The sequence below is a fragment of the Dermochelys coriacea genome, chromosome 1, assembly GCF_009764565.3.
Source record: "Dermochelys coriacea isolate rDerCor1 chromosome 1, rDerCor1.pri.v4, whole genome shotgun sequence".
NCBI classification, from domain to species: domain Eukaryota; kingdom Metazoa; phylum Chordata; order Testudines; family Dermochelyidae; genus Dermochelys; species Dermochelys coriacea.
In genome coordinates this window covers 153,619,403-153,639,506 of record NC_050068.2, presented here as the reverse complement: position 1 = coordinate 153,639,506, position 20,104 = coordinate 153,619,403, and the positions used below count along the sequence as shown (strand labels likewise).

The 20,104-nt window shown below is 44.6% G+C and overlaps 1 protein-coding gene across 1 annotated transcript; it reads left to right on the top strand.

Annotated features, from left to right (window-relative positions):
* Window positions 1–11,475: 11,475 nt before the first annotated feature.
* On the top strand, window positions 11,476–18,402 carry RPL8 (ribosomal protein L8). The gene is made up of 6 exons (XM_038387081.2): window positions 11,476–11,689; window positions 12,028–12,171; window positions 14,158–14,299; window positions 15,497–15,715; window positions 17,749–17,864; window positions 18,198–18,402. The coding sequence occupies exons 2-6, from the start codon at window positions 12,034–12,036 to the stop codon at window positions 18,354–18,356; spliced, it is 774 nt and encodes a 257-aa protein (XP_038243009.1). The 5' UTR covers window positions 11,476–11,689; window positions 12,028–12,033; the 3' UTR covers window positions 18,357–18,402.
* Window positions 18,403–20,104: the final 1,702 nt, after the last annotated feature.

The following is a 20,104-nucleotide window of genomic DNA, read 5'->3' as shown; positions in this document are numbered from 1 at the left end:
TAAAAAGCACTCCATCTTCAAACCATACAGCTAGCTTACTTAGAAGGCCGATATACTGGCATAGAGAAATATAACCATCGCTGTCCATGTACCACAGTACAGGTGGAAGACCTACCCCGTTATTTATTACATTGTAATTTGTCTTGCCACTTGAGCCAAAAATGACTGTCTGCATTTTTGCCCCAGATACCTTTTTTTTTTTTTTTTACAATCTCTCAAAAAACAGAATATTTGTTAAGAACTGACATTGTATCTGTGAGCTGAGCGGTTTCCCTATTTGCATGCTCAGCCACAAAAATAAGGAAAAGGCAAGTGGCATGGTGATCATATATGGTTTAATGTTGTATTTCCTTGTTAATTCTTATTGACAAGTAATTCAACATTTTAATTTTGGATTTAATTTTAAGTTATATTGTAAGACTTTTCATTTTTTGCACATTGGCCAAGGCTAAATTGCTCTTACAAACTATTGATCACTCCCAGAAGGTACAAAAATAAGATAAATACTTATAAACAACTGTAATGAGGGTCTTCTCACTGATCAACTACTAACACTTTCCTCTTTTAATTCATACATGCAAAAAAAGATTCTAGTCTCTTCTCATCCTGCTGACTCAGGGCTGGCCTTACCATGAGGGGAACTGAGGCGGCTGCCTCAGGTGCCAGACTGTGGGGCAGTGCCACTAGGACCCAGAGTGTAGAAAATTGTGTCTGCTGCTGGTGCATATGTATTCTCTCTGTTCTAGATGCACAGAGATGGTGGAGCACTGTGCTGGAGAAAGGAGGGCATAAGTGACATAACAGGCAGGCAGGAGAAAAGGTGAGAGGGAATAACAGAAAGCAGCAGGAGCTGCAGGGAGAGAGAGGAGGAGGAGGAGCCTCTTATGTACCTCTCTAGCACCCCCAGGAGCCTGAACTGATGAACACCTGCTTCTCAGAGAGCTTCCTCTTTCCTGCTGCTTCCCTGAACCCACTTGAGGAGAACAGGCAGTCAACTGAAGTAGTAGGAGCCAGTTAGGCCCTTAAGATGCTGATATCTTCCCTCGCTCAAGCCCTACTACCAGTCTCCTTATTTGTCCCCTTCAACTGAGTGTTGAGAGCCACTATAGCTGGCACAGAACAACAGTCATGAGTGAAAGAAGAAAACACCCCTCTGGGGCAGCATTCAGAAAAAGAAAGAAAGCTTTTCTATCTAAGCAGGAAGGAGCTCTCCTGAGATACATAGATACAAATGTTCACGGTGAGCCTTCCAGCCCGAGTGAGGATGTGAGTGGTGAGGAGATGCCTGATCTTCCAGTTAGTCAGAGTGCAGATGACCTGGCAGCTACTGCAGCATCCATATCTCCATCTCAAATGGATGTAACCGTGCACATTCCTGAAGAAAAGTGTAGAGCAGAGAAGAGTGTGGTAGAGGCACAAGAAACAGCTGCTGCTGAGTTTAGTTCCTTAAATCTAGATGATCCAGGACTGTGGACCCACTTGAGCAGTAGCCTGAGGGACTTCCTTGTACTGCATGGGCCACACCATGTGAAAAACTTCATGGGGTTCCCCAAAGACAATGAAAATAGAAGTTTCCATCCAACACATTACTGGTGTGAAATCCCCAATGGTGACAAAGTGGAGAGGCCATGGCTTATGTATTCAAAAACCCAGAATGCTGCATACTGTTTTTGTTGCAAACTCTTCAGTCTAATGTTCCAGCCACATTGGGTTCTCCTAGAACAAAGGACTGGAAAAATCTGGCTAGAAATCTGGCATGCCATGAGAAGGCAGCAAATCACCAGAGAGCATTCCATAGGTGGAAAGATCTTGAGATGAGAATAAGGTTAAAGGCCACCATGGATGATCAGCATCAAGAGAAGATTGCATCAGAGTCTCTTTACTGGCAAAATGTTCTGAAAAGGTTCATTGCCATTGTGAGAATGCTTGCTACCCGAAACCTAGCATTGCATGGCACTTCAAATCAGCTGTATATGCCAAACAATGGAAACTTCCTTAAAATTGTGGAGCTGATGGCTGAGTTTGATGCTGTACTCCAGGAGCATTTAAGAAGAGTCACCACCCAAGAAATGTACACATATCACTACCTTGGAAAAACAATTCAAAATGAGTTCATACAGTTGCTGGCAACAAAAGTCAAACAGAAGATTGTGGTGGATCTGAAGGCAGCAAGATATTACTCTGTTATTCTGGACTGCACACCTGACATCAGCCATAGGGAACAAATGACTTTAATGGTGCGTTTTGTAACAACAACAGAACCTAGTGAAAATGTCCCTGCAAAGGTGACTGTCAGAGAGCATTTTCTAGAATTTATTGACATTGATGATACTATAGGAGCTGGTATAACAAATGTGCTTCTTAAAAAGGTGAAAGATACAGGAATTGCGATAGCTGACATGAGAGATCAGGACTATGATAATGGTTCCAACATGAGAGGAAAGAACAGAGGAGTACAGACATGTATCTGAGAGTTAAACCCTCAATCTTTTTAGTCCCATGCAGTTCTCATTCATTGAACTTGGTGGTCAGTGATGCAGCATCAGCTTCTAGGGAGGCTGCTGAATTTTTTAATGTAATTCAAAGAATCTATGTATTTTTCTCTGAATCAACGCATCGATGGCAAATTTTGAAGCATCATCTGGGAACATCCTCTCTGACACTGAAACCAATGAGTGCTACACAATGGGAAAGTCAAGTGGAGGTGATAAAGCCTATCAAACACCAAATTGGGAAGATAGATGATGCCATAGTTGCCATTATGGAGGATAATGCTATGACAGGAACTATTCATGGGAGAACAGTGGCAGAGGGAAATGGAATCACCAGAAACATACATAACTTCAAATTTCTGTGTGGCTTAGTGTTGTAGCATGACATACTGTTTGAAATAAATGCTGTAAGAAAGAAACTCCAAAGTTTGACCTTGATATATCTGAAGCAATGGAACAAATGGACAAAACAAAGTCTTCCTTACGGTCTTTCCAGTCAGATGAAGGATTTCAAAATGTTCTGAAGAGTGCACAGAAGTTGGTAGAGAAACTTCACACTGAAGCTATTTTCCCACCCATTCGACAAGAGTCACCGAAGAAGACATTTCGATTACGAGGCATGGAATAATCCCATAAGAGACCCCAAACAACAATTCAAAGTTGAATTCTTTAACCAGGTGCTAGATTGTGCAATACAATCAGTTGAAGAATGTTTCATGCAGCTCAAGGAACACAGCAGTATATTTGGGATGTTGTAGGATATTCCAAAACTCCTCACAAAACCTGAAGAAGACCTACACCAGCAATGCAGGGCACTAGAGACAGTGTTGACACGATTACATGCGCGATACTGATGAGAGTGATTTAGGTGATGAACTGAAAGCCCTTTCAAGATATATTTCAGCAGGCTCAACTCCAAAGGCTGTTTTGGAATATATGTGCACAAATAAGATGACCACCCTCTTTCCAAATGCTTTTGTTGCTCTGCACATACTTCTAACACTTCCTGTAACAGTTGCCAGTGGAGAACACAGCTTCTCCAAGCTGAAGTTAATAAAAACACATCTGCGCTCCACAATGACACAGGAAAGGCTGGTCGGCTTTGCAACCATTTCACTAGAGCATGAGCTGGCCCAGACTGTGGACCTTCAGCAGGAAGCAGTTCAAATCTTTGCAACCAAGAAGTCACAGAAAGCACCACTTTGATTATTCAAACAGCTAAAAATGCCACTGTTTACTATGCAGACAAGAACAGTTACATTTGCTGTTCAGGCGTTTGAAAGTTAAGTGTTAACTTAAAATGTCTTGTTCAAAAATTTTAAGTGTTAGTTCTCCTTTATTGGGGTAGGTAGCAGAGCAGTACCATGAGAGGAGTAGACCAGGAAGAAGGCAGAATTGAGACCTTTCAAAGTTTTGGCCCAAGCAGGGAGAATGGCAGCATCATTTGAGCTCCCCGCCTCAGGTGTCAAAATGTTGTGGGTCGGCCCTTTGCAGACTTCCCTTTCAAGATGTGGTTGGAGGGAAACCCTTCTCCCTATTCCTTCATTGGATGGCAATCTCCCAGAAATACTGTCCTGTCAAATACAAAGTATCTCCCATCTGCAACAAACAGAACACCCTAGCCTTTTACTAGGTACAGTGCAATTATACTATAGTCCAGGTGTCTAAAACACATAGCCCGTGGGCCACGGAGTTATTTCCTGCAGCCTGCCACAGGCGCCTACTCCACCAGCAGCCAAGCTACCGTCACCCTCTCCCCCCGCCAGCGCACTGCGTCCCTGCTGCTCCGCCTACCTCCCAGCACTTCCCGCCACCATACAGCTGTTTGGCAGCGCTTAGGACTTTCCAGGAGGGAGGGGGGAGAAGCGGGGATGCAGTATGCTCAGGAGAGAAGAGGCGGGGCCAGGGCAGGGATTTGGGGAAGGGGTTGGAATAGGGGCAGAGAGGGGGCAGAGTTGGGGCGGGAACTTTGGGGAAGGGGTTGGAATGGGGGTGGGGCCTCATGGACTAGACAAGCAATCTGAGGTATGAAGTTCAGCATGTATGATTCTTTGCTGTGAGTAGTTGGGAAGAATGTTTGTTAAAAGTGGCAACATATTTTGTATGAATAGTTACTTTAAAAAGTTCTTTCCATTACAGCTATGCTGATAGACTGTTTTTATGTAGATCATCATCAGTGTTACTGACCACATAAGCAATAGTTACAGGTGTTTATATTTTATTAAAACCCCTCTTTGTATTACAGTTTTAAAAAAGTTAATACATTGACTTTTAATAGCATACTATATTACTCTTCATTTTTTTCATTTTTGACTATACTTTTGTATCGTTGTATGAAAAGGTTTCAGTGATGCGGCCCTCGGGTGACTTGAGTTTGAGACCCCTGCTATAGCCCATTAGCCTATAACTGTCATAAAAGGATTCAATAATGCAGTATACACCCATGACTTGTATAGTCCATGGAACTAGTGCATAGAGTTTGTTTCAAGTTAATGGAGAATTTTTCTTTAAGTTTGTTTGGGTCCATCAGTGTTTGAAGCCCCATAAAGTGTAAGCAAAAGGAAAATGGGATTTAAGCACATGCTGCAGGGTTTTGCTGAATCAGGGTCTGAAAAAAGCTACTCGGGACAACAGTAGCTGGAGGCTTGAATTTGTTCAGTAATCATTCCAAGATTACTTTCTACTGGAAATGGGATAGTCCCATAATATATTTTACAGCCTGTGTCATCAAACATCCCCTCCAGCAATGATCCACCTCGTTAGGGAATAATAACACTACAGTGTTTCAGAGTAGCAACCGTGTTAGTCTGTATTCGCAAAAAGAAAAGGAGTACTTGTGGCACCTTAGAGACTAACAAATTTATTTGAGCATAAGCTTTTGTGAGCTACGATGAAGTGAGCTGTAGCTCACGAAAGCTTATGCTCAAATTTTGTTAGTCTCTAAGGTGCCACAAGTACTACAGTGTTTGAAACAGCACTATGTTAATGTACATGAGGGAACTTCTAGTGCACACCAGCAGGGTCTACATGGGCCAGTTTGTGTGCAACACATTGGTGCACTTTAGAAATCACACCCCTCTAGTGCGCATGGCTGCACCATGTAGACAAGCTCTAATAGAAATGACATACTTATAGGATGAGAGATAACTTAGATTGTAAGCTCTTTGGGGCACGGAACCCTTTTTGTTCTGTTTGTACAGTGCCTAGTGCAGTGGCGTACCTGGTCCGTGACTAGGGCTCTTAGGCACTATGGAAATACAAATAAATAATAATAAAAGTGTGACAGAGTATACTACAACATTGTACAACTATATTTATCCTTACCTAATTGGTTACTAGTTACCACTCTTCATTTGCGGTAGAGGACACAGAATAGGAGTGACCAGTATAATGTGCTGCTTATACAGATAACATGTGGAGATTCATACAGTGCCTTAGCATCAGGATGGTTTGCCTGTAATGACGGAAGGTTTTTAACCCCCTTTTGTCCCGGGGGAAACCATGAAGCAGAAAGTTTAGCACAAAGGAAATTCTGGATGTTTACATTTAGCTCAGTTCAATGAGAGGAAAACTCTCGCCTACAAACAATTGTACATGTGAGCCTACACCTGCTGTGTTCATTCTAATTTCCCAGTGACCCAAACTGAAAACAACAATAGACTCACTGTGCCGGAAGAAAGTAAGTTGTGATAGTATTGGTGATCCCATAAGGAGGGAGCGGGACCTCTTCCATGCTGAAAACACAGGCTGTAAGAGCAGTTTAGACACTCTTCACTTCCCCTTTTCATAGAGGGACAGCAGCTGATTACAGCCAGCCACTGAGGGAATTATCTCCAGTTTGCAATAATTGCAGTTTAGCTCCTAATTAATATAGATTAAAATCTGACAAAGGCACCTAAAAATGGCTGATGAAGAGTTTTCATGAAGATCCAGATTCACTTCTCAGCCCGAACAAAGACTATTGAACCTAAGCTAAATGATGCAGAAGTCTTTTTTAAAAAGTCAGCCTAGACAACCACTTCATACAAACAGCATTGTCTATCAAGCCAGTAACTGGGATTGCCAAGTGGCAGCCTACCTTTGGAATGGGTCTGCTAGCTCAGGGAAAGTGGCTTTATACAGGGTCTCCAAGGTTAGAAATGACATTAACCCCCAGATATTTAAAAAATGAGAGATAGAGGTATAGACCATTATTTCTTTGATCAAAGTGTACAAGATTTTTAAAAGACAAACAAACCTAAACCTTTAGAGTGGTGTTCTGAAATAGTGCTTTTTATAGAGAGGAGGAACCTTAGGAAGGCTTGGGTAACACAGTTCTAAGAAGTTTCAGAGTAGCAGCCGTGTTAGTCTGTATTTGCAAAAAAGAAAAGGAGTACTTGTGGCCCCTTAGAGACTAACAAATTTATTTGAGCATAAGCTTTCGTGAGCTACAGCTCACTTCATAGGATGCATCTCATGAAGTTGATAGATTTCCACTCCATATGGCTAAATTCAGTGCCTTGCATAACAACAGGTTTCAGAGTAGCAGCCGTGTTAGTCTGTATTCGCAAAAAAAAAAAGGAGGACTTGTGGCACCTTAGAGACTAACAAATTTATTTGAGCATAAGCTTAAGTTCTAAGCATAAGCATAAACTCAAGTATGGACCCCTGGCTTCTCCGTCCTGATGGGGGGAGTCAAAGTAGAGCAAGTGGCTTGAGGCCCGGTGCTCCTGGGTGTCACAGTGCGGCTCAGGTTTGGCCCTGCGACTCCTTCATCGTGACGGGGGCAGCTGGGCCAAAATAGCGTGAGTGGCCTTGTGAGCTCATTCGCAGGACTTGCAGCGCTGCTCAAGTTTGGAAGCAGCTGGGGGGCAAACCAGAACGGGCGGTGAAGTGGCCGATGGTATGTGTGTAGGGCTGTAAGGACCACTGCACGAGTCTGCGTGGAGGCTCTTCTGGTGGAGTAAGCCAGTGTTTCGGTTTAGCATAGGTCAGTTAGGAACAGAAACAAACCAAAATAAACCACTTGTCAACTGAAATGAGAGTGTCTGCACAAACGTTTGCACTGATCTGGTGCAAATTTGTGTGTAGAAACCTCCCCACTCTCAAAATACGTTCGCAAAAAGAAAAGGAGGATTTGTGGCACCTTAGAGACTAACAAATTTATTAGAGCATAAGCTTTCGTGAGCTACAGCTCACTTCATCGGATGCATCAAAATATGTTGTGACCTAAAGCCCATGTTCGCTGCTGACTCTCACATGTGCTGCTGCAGTTTCCTTGTTTAAGGATGGGTGTTGCTAGCAGGGCTCTGACGTGGTTTGCCTGTCCAGTGTGAACAGGGAGTGTTTTCTTAAAACTGGTATTTTGGTTTGTTTCTGTTCCTAACTGACCTATGCTAAACCGAAACACTGGCTTACTCCACCAGAAGAGCCTCCACGCAGACTCATGCGGTGGCCCTCACAGCCCTACACACATACCATCGGCCACTTCACCGCCCGTTCTGGTTTGCCCCCCAGCTGCTTCCAAACTTGAGCAGCGCTGCAAGTCCTGCGAATGAGCTCACAAGGCCACTCACGCTATTTTGGCCCAGCTGCCCCCGTCACGATGAAGGCCAAACCTGAGCCGCACTGTGACACCCAGGGGCACCGGGCCTCAAGCCACTCGCTCTACTTTGACTCCCCCCAGCAGGACGGAGGAGCCGGGGTCCATACTTGAGTGGACGGTGGGGTGGCCACCCAGGGGGCCTCCTACAGTAGCGGCTCAGCGACAGCCTCATGCCCCGCTACAAGCGCGGGGAGCCGCGGGGCGCGCAGCCCCAGGGAGCCGACGGGGGAGGGAGTGGCTGAGCGTTACCCAGCGTAGAGCGGGTCCGGTGTGAGCGCCACATAAAACATCATAGAATCATAGAATATCAGGGTTGGAAGGGACCCCAGAAGGTCATCTAGTCCAACCCCCTGCTCAAAGCAGGACCAAGTCCCAGTTAAATCATCCTAGCCAGGGCTTTGTCAAGCCTGACCTTAAAAACCTCTAAGGAAGGAGATTTTACCACCTCCCTAGGTAACGCATTCTAGTGTTTCACCACCCTCTTAGTGAAAAAGTTTTTCCTAATATCCAATCTAAACCTCCCCCATTGCAACTTGAGACCATTACTCCTCGTTCTGTCATCTGCTACCATTGAGAACAGTCTAGAGCCATCCTCTTTGAAACCCCCTTTCAGGTAGTTGAAAGCAGCTATCAAATCCCCCCTCATTCTTCTCTTCTGCAGACTAAACAATCCCAGCTCCCTCAGCCTCTCCTCATAAGTCATGTGCTCTAGACCCCTAATCATTTTTGTTGCCCTTCGCTGTACTCTTTCCAATTTATCCACATCCTTCTTGTAGTGTGGGGCCCAAAACTGGACACAGTACTCCAGATGAGGCCTCACCAGTGTCGAATAGAGGGGAACGATCACGTCCCTCGATCTGCTCGCTATGCCCCTACTTATACATCCCAAAATGCCATTGGCCTTCTTGGCAACAAGGGCACACTGCTGACTCATATCCAGCTTCTCGTCCACTGTCACCCCTAGGTCCTTTTCCGCAGAACTGCTGCCGAGCCATTCGGTCCCTAGTCTGTAGCGGTGCATTGGATTCTTCCATCCTAAGTGCAGGACCCTGCACTTATCCTTATTGAACCTCATTAGATTTCTTTTGGCCCAATCCTCCAATTTGTCTAGGTCCTTCTGTATCCTATCCCTCCCCTCCAGCGTATCTACCACTCCTCCCAGTTTAGTATCATCCGCAAATTTGCTGAGAGTGCAATCCACACCATCCTCCAGATCATTTATGAAGATATTGAACAAAACGGGCCCCAGGACCGACCCCTGGGGCACTCCACTTGACACCGGCTGCCAACTAGACATGGAGCCATTGATCACTACCCGTTGAGCCCGACAATCTAGCCAGCTTTCTACCCACCTTATAGTGCATTCATCCGGCCCATACTTCCTTAACTTGCTGACAAGAATGCTGTGGGAGACCGTGTCAAAAGCTTTGCTAAAGTCAAGAAACAATACATCCACTGCTTTCCCTTCATCCACAGAACCAGTAATCTCATCATAAAAGGCGATTAGATTAGTCAGGCATGACCTTCCCTTGGTGAATCCATGCTGACTGTTCCTGATCACTTTCCTCTCCTCTAAGTGCTTCAGGATTGATTCTTTGAGGACCTGCTCCATGATTTTTCCAGGGACTGAGGTGAGGCTGACTGGCCTGTAGTTCCCAGGATCCTCCTTCTTCCCTTTTTTAAAGATGGGCACTACATTAGCCTTTTTCCAGTCATCCGGGACTTCCCCCGTTCGCCACGAGTTTTCAAAGATAATGGCCAAGGGCTCTGCAATCACAGCCGCCAATTCCTTCAGCACTCTCGGATGCAATTCGTCCGGCCCCATGGACTTGTGCACGTCCAGCTTTTCTAAATAGTCCCTAACCACCTCTATCTCTACAGAGGGCTGGCCATCTCTTCCCCATTTTGTGATGCCCAGCACAGCAGTCTGGGAGCTGACCTTGTTAGTGAAAACAGAGGCAAAAAAAGCATTGAGTACATTAGCTTTTTCCACATCCTCTGTCACTAGCTTGCCTCCCTCATTCAGTAAGGGGCCCACACTTTCCTTGGCTTTCTTCTTGTTGCCAACATACCTGAAGAAACCCTTCTTGTTACTCTTGACATCTCTTGCTAGCTGCAGCTCCAGGTGCGATTTGGCCCTCCTGATATCTTTCCTACATGCCCGAGCAATATTTTTATACTCTTCCCTGGTCATATGTCCAACCTTCCACTTCTTGTAAGCTTCTTTTTTATGTTTAAGATCCGCTAGGATTTCACCATTAAGCCAAGCTGGTCGCCTGCCATATTTACTATTCTTTCGACTCATCGGGATGGTTTGTCCCTGTAACCTCAACAGGGATTCCTTGAAATACAGCCAGCTCTCCTGGACTCCCTTCCCTTTCATGTTAGTCCCCCAGGGGATCCTGGCCATCTGTTCCCTGAGGGAGTCAAAGTCTGCTTTCCTGAAGTCCAGGGTCCGTATCCTGCTGCTTACCTTTCTTCCCTGCGTCAGGATCCTGAACTCAACCAACTCATGGTCACTGCCTCCCAGATTCCCATCCACTTTTGCTTCCCCCACTAATTCTACCCGGTTTGTGAGCAGCAGGTCAAGAAAAGCGCTCCCCCTAGTTGGCTCCCCTAGCACTTGCACCAGGAAATTGTCCCCTACGCTTTCCAAAAACTTCCTGGATTGTCTATGCACCGCTGTATTGCTCTCCCAGCAGATATCAGGAAAATTAAAGTCACCCATGAGAATCAGGGCATGCGATCTAGTAGCTTCCGTGAGTTGCCGGAAGAAAGCCTCATCCACCTCATCCCCCTGGTCCGGTGGTCTATAGCAGACTCCCACCATGACATCACTCTTGTTGCACACACTTCTAAACTTAATCCAGAGACACTCAGGTTTTTCCACAGTTTCGTACCGGAGCTCTGAGCAGTCATACTGCTCCCTTACATACAGTGCTACTCCCCCACCTTTTCTGCCCTGCCTGTCCTTCCTGAACAGTTTATAACCATCCATGACTGTACTCCAGTCATGTGAGTTATCCCACCAAGTCTCTGTTATTCCAATCACGTCAACATCCCGGGGGACGCCCCCGGCCTTCGGCGGCCATTCAGCTAAACTAAACTGGGTTTCAAAATGAAGTTAAACCGGCGCAACCCGGCGTGTAGACAAACCCCCTCGGGCTCAGGGGCGGGGGGAGCCGCGAGACTGGAGTCGAGCCGAGGAATGTGGGCGGGGCGGTTGCTGATTTGCGGAGAGGCGCCACGCTGCACCGCCCCGGCTTCCGGGAGCGAACGCGACACAGCGCCCCGCTCCCGACGGTAATGACGTCTCATGGGGGGGTGGGGCGACACTCACAGACACGCCCCTTCCCTCAGCATCACTGGGCCCAAGCACGAGCCCGGCCTCCTCTCACCCTCCATGAGACGCGCATGCGCCGCGCCGCGCCCCGCCCCTCACCTCAGCCCCGAACTCGGAGTTCTACCAGCCGCGAAGGCGACGGAACTACGTTACCCGGGAAGCTAAGCGGCATGACGTCACCGCGCGCCGCTCGTTCCTTGCCCCGGAAGGGGTTAGCGTCGCCGTGACCCCCCCCACCGTCCTTCCTTTCTGGAGCAGGCAGCGGAGGAGGTAGGAGCAAGGTGGCGCCACGGGAGCCGGGTCCATCCGCCCCCATCGGGGGAGCCCCGGCCCCGGCCGCCCCGAGCCTTCCCGTGGCCCTTGGCGGGAGGGATTTGAACGGGTCGCGAGGTCTCGGGCGGGGCAGGGCCCGAATCGCAGCCGGCTCCTGGGGCCTCCTCGCCTCGCGCCCGGTTGTCGGCCCGGCCCGGCTCCCCAGGGCGGGAAGGGCCAGCGAGGCGTTGCGGGGCGGCGGTTGGGTTGGGCCGGGCCGGGCCGGGCCCCGCGCGTGCGCGTGCGCGGGCGCAGAGTCTCCGCTTTGTCGCGAGCCGGGTCCGCTCTCCCCTCAGAGCGCCATGGGCCGCGTGATCAGGGGCCAGCGGAAGGGCGCCGGGTCTGTGTTCCGAGCCCACGTGAAGCACAGGAAGGGCCCCGCCAAGCTGAGGGCGATCGACTTCGCCGAGAGACACGGCTACATCAAGGGCATCGTAAAGGTGGGTCGGGGGCTGGGGCCCCGCTGGGGGCGCCGGCTCAGGCTGCGTGGGTGGGAGCCGGCGCGGGGGTAGCACGTTCCCTCAGGGTCATCCCCACGGCCATGGCGGGAGCGGACTCGGAGAAGGGCAGTGAATGAATTGCTCGAGGCAGGGGTGGATCGATTTAAACTCGGTCCTAAGGGCGATTCAAGTCGGCCAGGTGCAGCCCATTGCGATTATTTTAATCCTGTTTCGTATTTGTTCTCGTGGGTTGAAATAACCATTAAAACATGCTTTGCAACTACGCTTTACCTTTACCTTAAACATGGTTTCCATGGCAGTTAAGGCCAAACCTTCCGAGGAGCTCTTGTCGTATCATTAGCTAGGTAGCTGCTTTCCCCCTGGCTTTGAAAATCTAGCTTCATAATTTTTTTAAGAACACAATTGTATCATTCACTCTTGTGTTTTGGTAAATTAGAGGAGGGAAATAAAGCTTTCATACTGTCTCAATTTCCAGTCTGAACTTTGAACTAGTGGCAAATGGAAAAAATATTCTCCATCCGCTAACTGAACAAACCAAAAGCAATTAAGGGAGAAACTTTAATGCACAACAAAGTACTTGCAGGTGGATGTATGTAAATACCAGAATTCACTCCATTGTAAGGAATGAAAATGTAGATATTTAATCTGGTACCTCATGTTGACCTCATAAAACCTAAGTGGATATCAAAGTTAGATTAATTTTCCCTGATTCTGTATAATTAAAGCAGTGCCCTTTATTTGTAAAGTTTGAGGGTTCATCAATGCAACATTGACACATCTTTTAAATCTACACTGGCCCTGTCTCCCCCTGTAGGATGGTGCCAGAGCTGGAAGTAGAACCCACATCTGACTCCCAGATGGCTAAGGGAATGTCTACAGTTACTCTTCTGTAGTGACACAGGTGTAGTGCTTCAGCATAGACACTACAATGATGAAAGGATTCAAGGGGGCAGGTAGCTGGATGAAAGAATACTTCCATTGACCTAGTGCAGCCTACACAAGGAGTTAGGTTGGTTTAATAACATTGCTCAGGAGGAGATGACCTGGACTGTGGTTGAATCAATCTAATCTAGTGTAGACTAGCATAGTCATGCTGCCTTCCAAACATTAGCTGATTTTTTTTTAACACAATGAATTCCGCTAAGCTTCTTAGAAAAAAGACTACTCTTAGCTTGACATTTTAGATGGTTATTGTCAGGCCACAAGGGAGTTAGTCTGAAATCAATTTGAAAGTTTTTTAGAGGAATAGAACTTGTTAAGTGACCCAGATTGCTGCTCGGGATCTGTCTAAACATCAAACAATCTAATTTCAGAATGGGTGCAACAAATCAGTGTGGTCCTGTTGGAGGAAAGAAGGGGTAGTCTAATGATACCAAACGCACATCTACAAAAGCTAAATGATTTTGGCAGTTCCAACTCAATTAAGACCTTTACATAAATATATTGGTAGTTCTGAAACCCTGACAGAAGTGGGTCGGGAGGAGTTACTTGGAGAGCAGTTGGAAAAGTGTGTTTGTTTGTTTTTTTTTTTTTTTAAATGGTTCTCAAAATAGCTTTTTGGTAGGTCTCAATTAAAATATGCATAAACATCTTATTACATTGATGTTAGTGAAAGCCAAATGCCTAATTTTGGAAGGTCTGCAGGGATTAAATAAGGACAGTAAGTGTGATTAGCGTGAAGTAGTATATTTAACTGAGAACTCTTACAGCTAGGTTTTTGATCTGGCCATCTTGCAGAAGTGAACTTGATCTGAACTTAGAGTGAGGGTTGAGTGAAAGACTGGGAGTGGGTTTAAGTAAAGACTGGTACCAGATTCTAACTTTTTGGAGGAGTTAGAATAATGTTTAAACTACTTGTTTTAAGAGCCTGTTAGGTTTAAGTATTTGCTACAAGCTTATGTATTTGTCACTAATCTGAATAAATGATGACATGTCTGTTTCTAAATATGCTTTTTATCACATCAGGATATCATTCATGATCCTGGCCGAGGTGCTCCCCTTGCCAAGGTTGCATTTCGTGATCCATACAGGTTTAAGAAAAGAACAGAGTTGTTCATTGCAGCTGAGGGTATTCATACTGGCCAATTTGTTTACTGCGGCAAGAAAGGTGAGTTAGGACAGCAGCAGTCATTTTTAAGTGGCCTCCAGAAGCTGGTAGTTTACACCAGTGGTTCTCAACCAGGGGTACATGTAGCCCAGGGGGTATGCAGAGGTCGTCCAAGGAGTACATTGATACTCATTTAGATACTTGCCTATGTAAAAAGCATTAGTGAAGTCAGTACAGACTAAAATTTCATATAGACAATGATTTTTTTATACTGCTCTATATACTATACACTGAAATAAGTACAATATTTATATTCCAATTGGTGTTTCATAATACAGTAAAAATGAGAAAGTAAGCAATTTTTCAGTAAGTGTGCTGTGATACTTCTATTTTTATGCCTGATTGTGTTGTGTAATTAAGTGAGGTGTAACTTGGGGGTACACAAGACAAATCAGACTCCTGAATAGGGTACAGTCGTCTGGAAAGGTTTAGAACCACTGGTTTAGACTCACATGATGCAATCTGACCAGCATGTTTGTCTTCCCGAGAAGTTGACTGCATGACCTTAGAAACCCTAAGTTTTCTAAAAGTAAGGTTTAAGGCACTGGCCTTCACTAGCTATTTGCAAAGTACTGTGTTTTTTTATGGAGCTAGAAACATTTCACCATCCAACAAATTCTGCATTGTGTAACTAATTACAACATTTATAATAAGCTATCAAGGTGCATTTTTTTTGGCCAGGCCTCTGACAAACTATTCCTTAGAATCCCTTACATGTGACTGACTAGTTGCCCGAAAGTCACTATTCAGAGTAGCAGCCATGTTAGTCTGTATTCACCAAAAGATTAACATTTATTTGAGCATAAGCTTTCATGAGCTACAGCTTATGCTCAAATTAAATTTTAGTTTCTACGGTGCCACAAGTACTTCTCTTTTTGCTAAAATCACTGTTACTGAAGGGGGGGGGAGAGTGTACCCAATAGCATCATGTTTGTAACCCTATAAATACTTCTAGTGATGTGTAATAGTTTAATATCTTATTTCTGGTTTGAGTCTGTATATTGTACCTGAAGATAGCTATAAATATTTCTGGATTTTTCAAGATTACAGTTAAACTTCAAAAAGTCCCTCTGGGGCACCTGGCATTGGCCACTGTCAGAAGACTGGATACTGGGCTTGATGGACCTTTGGTTTGACCTAGTATGGCCGCTCTTATGATGTGCATCTACAGATAATTAAATGGGTCTCTTTTTTCAGCTCAGCTTAATATCGGAAATGTCCTACCTGTTGGTACTATGCCAGAAGGCACCATTGTCTGTTGCCTTGAAGAAAAGCCTGGTGACCGTGGTAAATTGGCCCGGGCTTCTGGAAACTATGCCACAGTTATCTCCCACAATCCTGAAACTAAGAAAACCCGAGTGAAGCTGCCTTCTGGTTCCAAGAAGGTGATCTCTTCTGCAAACAGAGCTGTTGTTGGTAAGTCACAAGTGACAGCGGTCAGTTTGTGTATTGTACCTTAATAGTGTCCAAATTGTAGTGAAAGGGGTAGTAGTAAATAGGCTCAGTGCTTAATACCTCAAACACTGGTGATCTAAGTTGGGGTGCGTTTTGCGTCTTTGAAAGCTAACTGTACACACGTGGACCCGTTATACAAGTGTACGTGTCACTAAATAGTGTGTACATGGGAGTTTAATGTACTGCTTTAATGTGGGTCTTACTGCACAAGTTATCATAAAGCCTAGAATCTCTACTATGCTAGGCATTATACAAAGAACAAAAGACATTCTCAGCCCCCAAATAACATTAGCCCCCACATTAGCCTGTATACTTTCTCATTAAGAGTTAGTAGGAAGTGATTGTGTTGGATTTAAGAAGTTTTAATAGTGTGTAGGCTTGGAAATAGAGTTCAAAAGTAGACTGTGATAAACTCTAGTTCCAGAGAGGTATCATAATACACATGTGCAGAGAGCTGATCAGTTTCTGAAAGCATGCAGTTCTGCTACCCTTGCTTGGGAGACTTGCAAGGAAAACCTTCAGTTCTGTAAGAAACAGTATTTGTGTTTCAAGAGGTGTTCCTTTTGAGTCAGGCTAAGGCTAAAGCTAAAGCCCCATTAGGTTGTTGCAGGTGCTCTGTATTAGATGAGACAGAGAGCAGATCCTGACCATATGATCACTAAATCCTGGGGTACTACATGCAGCAGTTGGAATGGCTGCTTGAGTGTCCAGTCTAAAAGCTGAATTGAGTTAACACTGTTTCTCAACCTGCAGGTCATGGGATGGGTTTAGAGGTGACAAGCAGGACAGCTTTGCTGGGCCCCTGGTCATTAAGTTACATGCTTTAGCCCTGGGTGGTGGAGTTCTGGCTTCAGCTTAGTGAAGTCCAAAGGCAGTTGCCAATACAAGAAAGTTGAGAGAGTACTACCTGCTTTTTTTTAAATTGCCTGAGGATATAGTATTACTTATCCTAAACTGTTATAGGGTTGCTGTACTTCAGTGACAGGTGCTGGGTGAAGCTAGCAGGAAATTGTTTTAAAAACAGGGCATCTTTCATTCTAAACAATCCATTTTACCAGTAGTCAGTTTTTGGACTTCAGTAGCAAACTCATTACTTCCCTGTATATTTCCTCTCTGCCACAGCTGGGTAGGGTTGCTAATTTTGATTAGACATAGTCCTGGAGGCTTCATCACAATCTTTAATTTCTAGAGACTCCAGGAGAATCCTGGAGTGTTAATAGCCCTACATCTAGGGGCAGAGTGAGGTTTGACAACTACTGCATTTAACACACACACTTGTGGTACAGAATAAGGGCAGTGGAAGCAATATAAAGACTGAATATGCAAATTACACAGGCTACAGTAATTTTCATAGTTAATTCATTACATATCTTAAGTTATTGGCAGTGTGTTGAAGGTAAAAGCCAATAGGCCCTAACAGTTTCTCTTGATCTTTCAATGATGATTTGTGTTCTAACTGAAAGGTTGTCAAATCTCATTACTTCAGGCAGCTGTGGTGGCATTGTACAAGCCATTCTGGGAAGTGTAACCAATGATCTAGTATTCAGGACCATCTTTTGTGATCTAGTCTTACTAATAGAAAAATTAGAGATTAAAATTAAGAACTCTTCCTTTGCAGCCCACCTTGAATGCATAGAGATACTAGAATACCTGTTTGCAAGAACATAGTTTCACAGTATCTAACGTTCATGAAGCAATTCACTCTCTTGTCCTGGGTTTGAAATGCTTGTGTGGACAGTTGCACATTTGTGACTCACTTTCATAGATTAGCAGGCTAGACAAGATTTCTAAAACAGTTTAAAATCTGAAAATAGCAGTCCATTTTTTCCTTAGTGTGAATTGGTACTTACCCTTAAATATCCCATCACTAACAAAGCCATTTGCTAATCATTTTAGCCATAGACTTCACTGCATGCGTTAAAGCTTTCAAAATATAAGTGATGACCAGAAAAGCTTAACTCCCAACTAATTATTTTGTATTTTTAAAATTTCAGGCATTGTTGCTGGTGGAGGTCGTATTGACAAGCCTATCCTAAAGGCAGGTCGTGCCTATCACAAATACAAGGCAAAGCGAAACTGCTGGCCACGTGTCCGTGGTGTGGCTATGAATGTAAGTGTCTCAGCTTTCAAATGTCTGTCCTTCTATAGTTCATATAAGAGCTTTTCAATCATCATTCAAGATGCAGTGGTGCTTTTGGCAAGAGCTATTGAGTGCAGGCTATATAAGCTGCCTAGAAAATGCATAGTATTGCCCTGCAGTTGCAAACATCTGCTGTAGAGCATGCATGGTAGGTAAAATTATTCCTTTATATAAAGTAATTAGATAAAAAGATGTAGAATAAGTTCTAGTGCAGACTTACCTTGGTTTGTGTTTTAAATTTAATTTATTTAACTTGAAACATTCCTTTGTCTACATTTTTGACCTTGCTGACTTTCTTTATAGCCTGTAGAACATCCCTTTGGGGGTGGTAATCATCAACATATTGGTAAGCCTTCAACCATCAGGAGAGATGCTCCAGCTGGTCGCAAGGTCGGTCTCATTGCTGCCCGTCGTACTGGTAGACTGCGTGGAACCAAGACTGTGCAGGAGAAGGAGAACTAATGTCTCTCAATACAGTTTATGCAATAAAAGGCTTTAAAAACCCCCACACCTGTCTTGTGTTAACCTTATGAAGGAGTGATACCAGCTTCTCAGGACTCTATCAATGAGGAGACTTTTGTAGGGTGAGGGTGGATTGTGGAACTCTTGCCTTCACTGAAGGGATAAATGGGCCTTTAGTTATAATTAAATAGCCTGTTACTAGGAATAGGTTTTAGAAACTGTTCAGATCAGATTTGCTATGGGATGAAGATAAGTGGGGGGTAGAAGTTTGGTCACCCACCTCTCCTCCTCTTGGGAAAGGAATGAGTGGCCTCTAGAGGAAGGCAGGGGTAAAGTGTGGATTAATAGGTGATGGGTCTCTTTCACATATGCACTCAGTTCTCTGTGGAGGAGAGTCTCCTTTAGGCACTATGTTCTAACAGATGTATTCAAGTAGTTTGAGGATGGCTTATGCACTAGACCATTTGAAATAAACTTTGGAAGGGGAAGGTCAATAAAGTCTATTTTGAAATATTACCACTGGCTTATAAAAATGTCTGCCCTATCTAGCCTTAACAAAAGTGAATGGCCTGGCTGCTGTTCTATTCAGTGGTAGTACATAGTGAGCTAGCTGCAATAAAAGCCTTTTAGTGGGGAAAGTTTAGTAACTAGCAAGTACTACCCCCATGATTGTCTGTCAGTATACTAACTCCACACAGGGGAGTACCTGCTTATCAAGCTACACCACAGCCTCCCTTATACCCTCAGCATTATGTATCAACATTACAATTTTTTGGAAAGGCAGCCCTGATGCTCTTCTGCCTGAGAATACCTTACACTTCCCCCTCACGCCTCCTTGTAAAGAAAAAGGCAGTTGCTGCTAGGAGCCATGCTTGATCTTTGGGAGGGTAGAATGAAGGCAATAAGATGATTGCTCTCTCAGCGAACGTATAAGCTGTTGCATGAATCATGCACAAACTATTGCACTGGAAAAAATTTCAGATTCTTGTGAACAAGTCCTGTTTGTAAATCACGTATACCTTCTAACATTAGCCAAGGAGCTGCTGAAAAAAGTACCCTGCATACAGGATCTCTGCTAGGCACTACATGAATCCACATCTCTTCCACATCAAGCAAGCATGGGGGGGGAAATGAATTGAAGGAGTGCTCTCAATCAACTGATAATACAACTTTCCCTCCACATTGCATGGACAGGGCATAAGGCCTTTAATCTGAAGCCAGCTTAATGGCTTCAGTTATAAGGAGATACAATCAGAATTGGATACATTATATACAAAGTTAACTGGCTTCAGCAGGAGTGTCTCCTTGAACTCACATCAGATGGTACAAATCAAGGAAAGTCCTTTGTCAGCTGAATACAATTGACAAATCTAGCCCCATTTGTGTGTATTTGCTGAGGCATCAGCTTGCCAGTTTTATTCAAGTCCGTTGCTGGCACAGCAGTCCAAAAGAATTCTGATCTCATTCTCACCCATGAGTTACACAACATGCACAGGGTTGTGTATGCTGATTTATTTTTTAAAAGGTAACAATACAGCTATGTTGGGGCTAAAGACCCAAAGAAAATAAGCAATATGGTTTGTAAGAACTAAACTCATTTCAACCAGTCATGTGATGCTACCTGTAGCATTTTTGGTGCTGTAACAAGTGCTGTTATCAAACCTCACATAAATTCAAATACACATTCAATTATTTAGCACTATACACTTTGGAATATAACTCTTCAAGAGGAATTGCAGGTTAAGGAG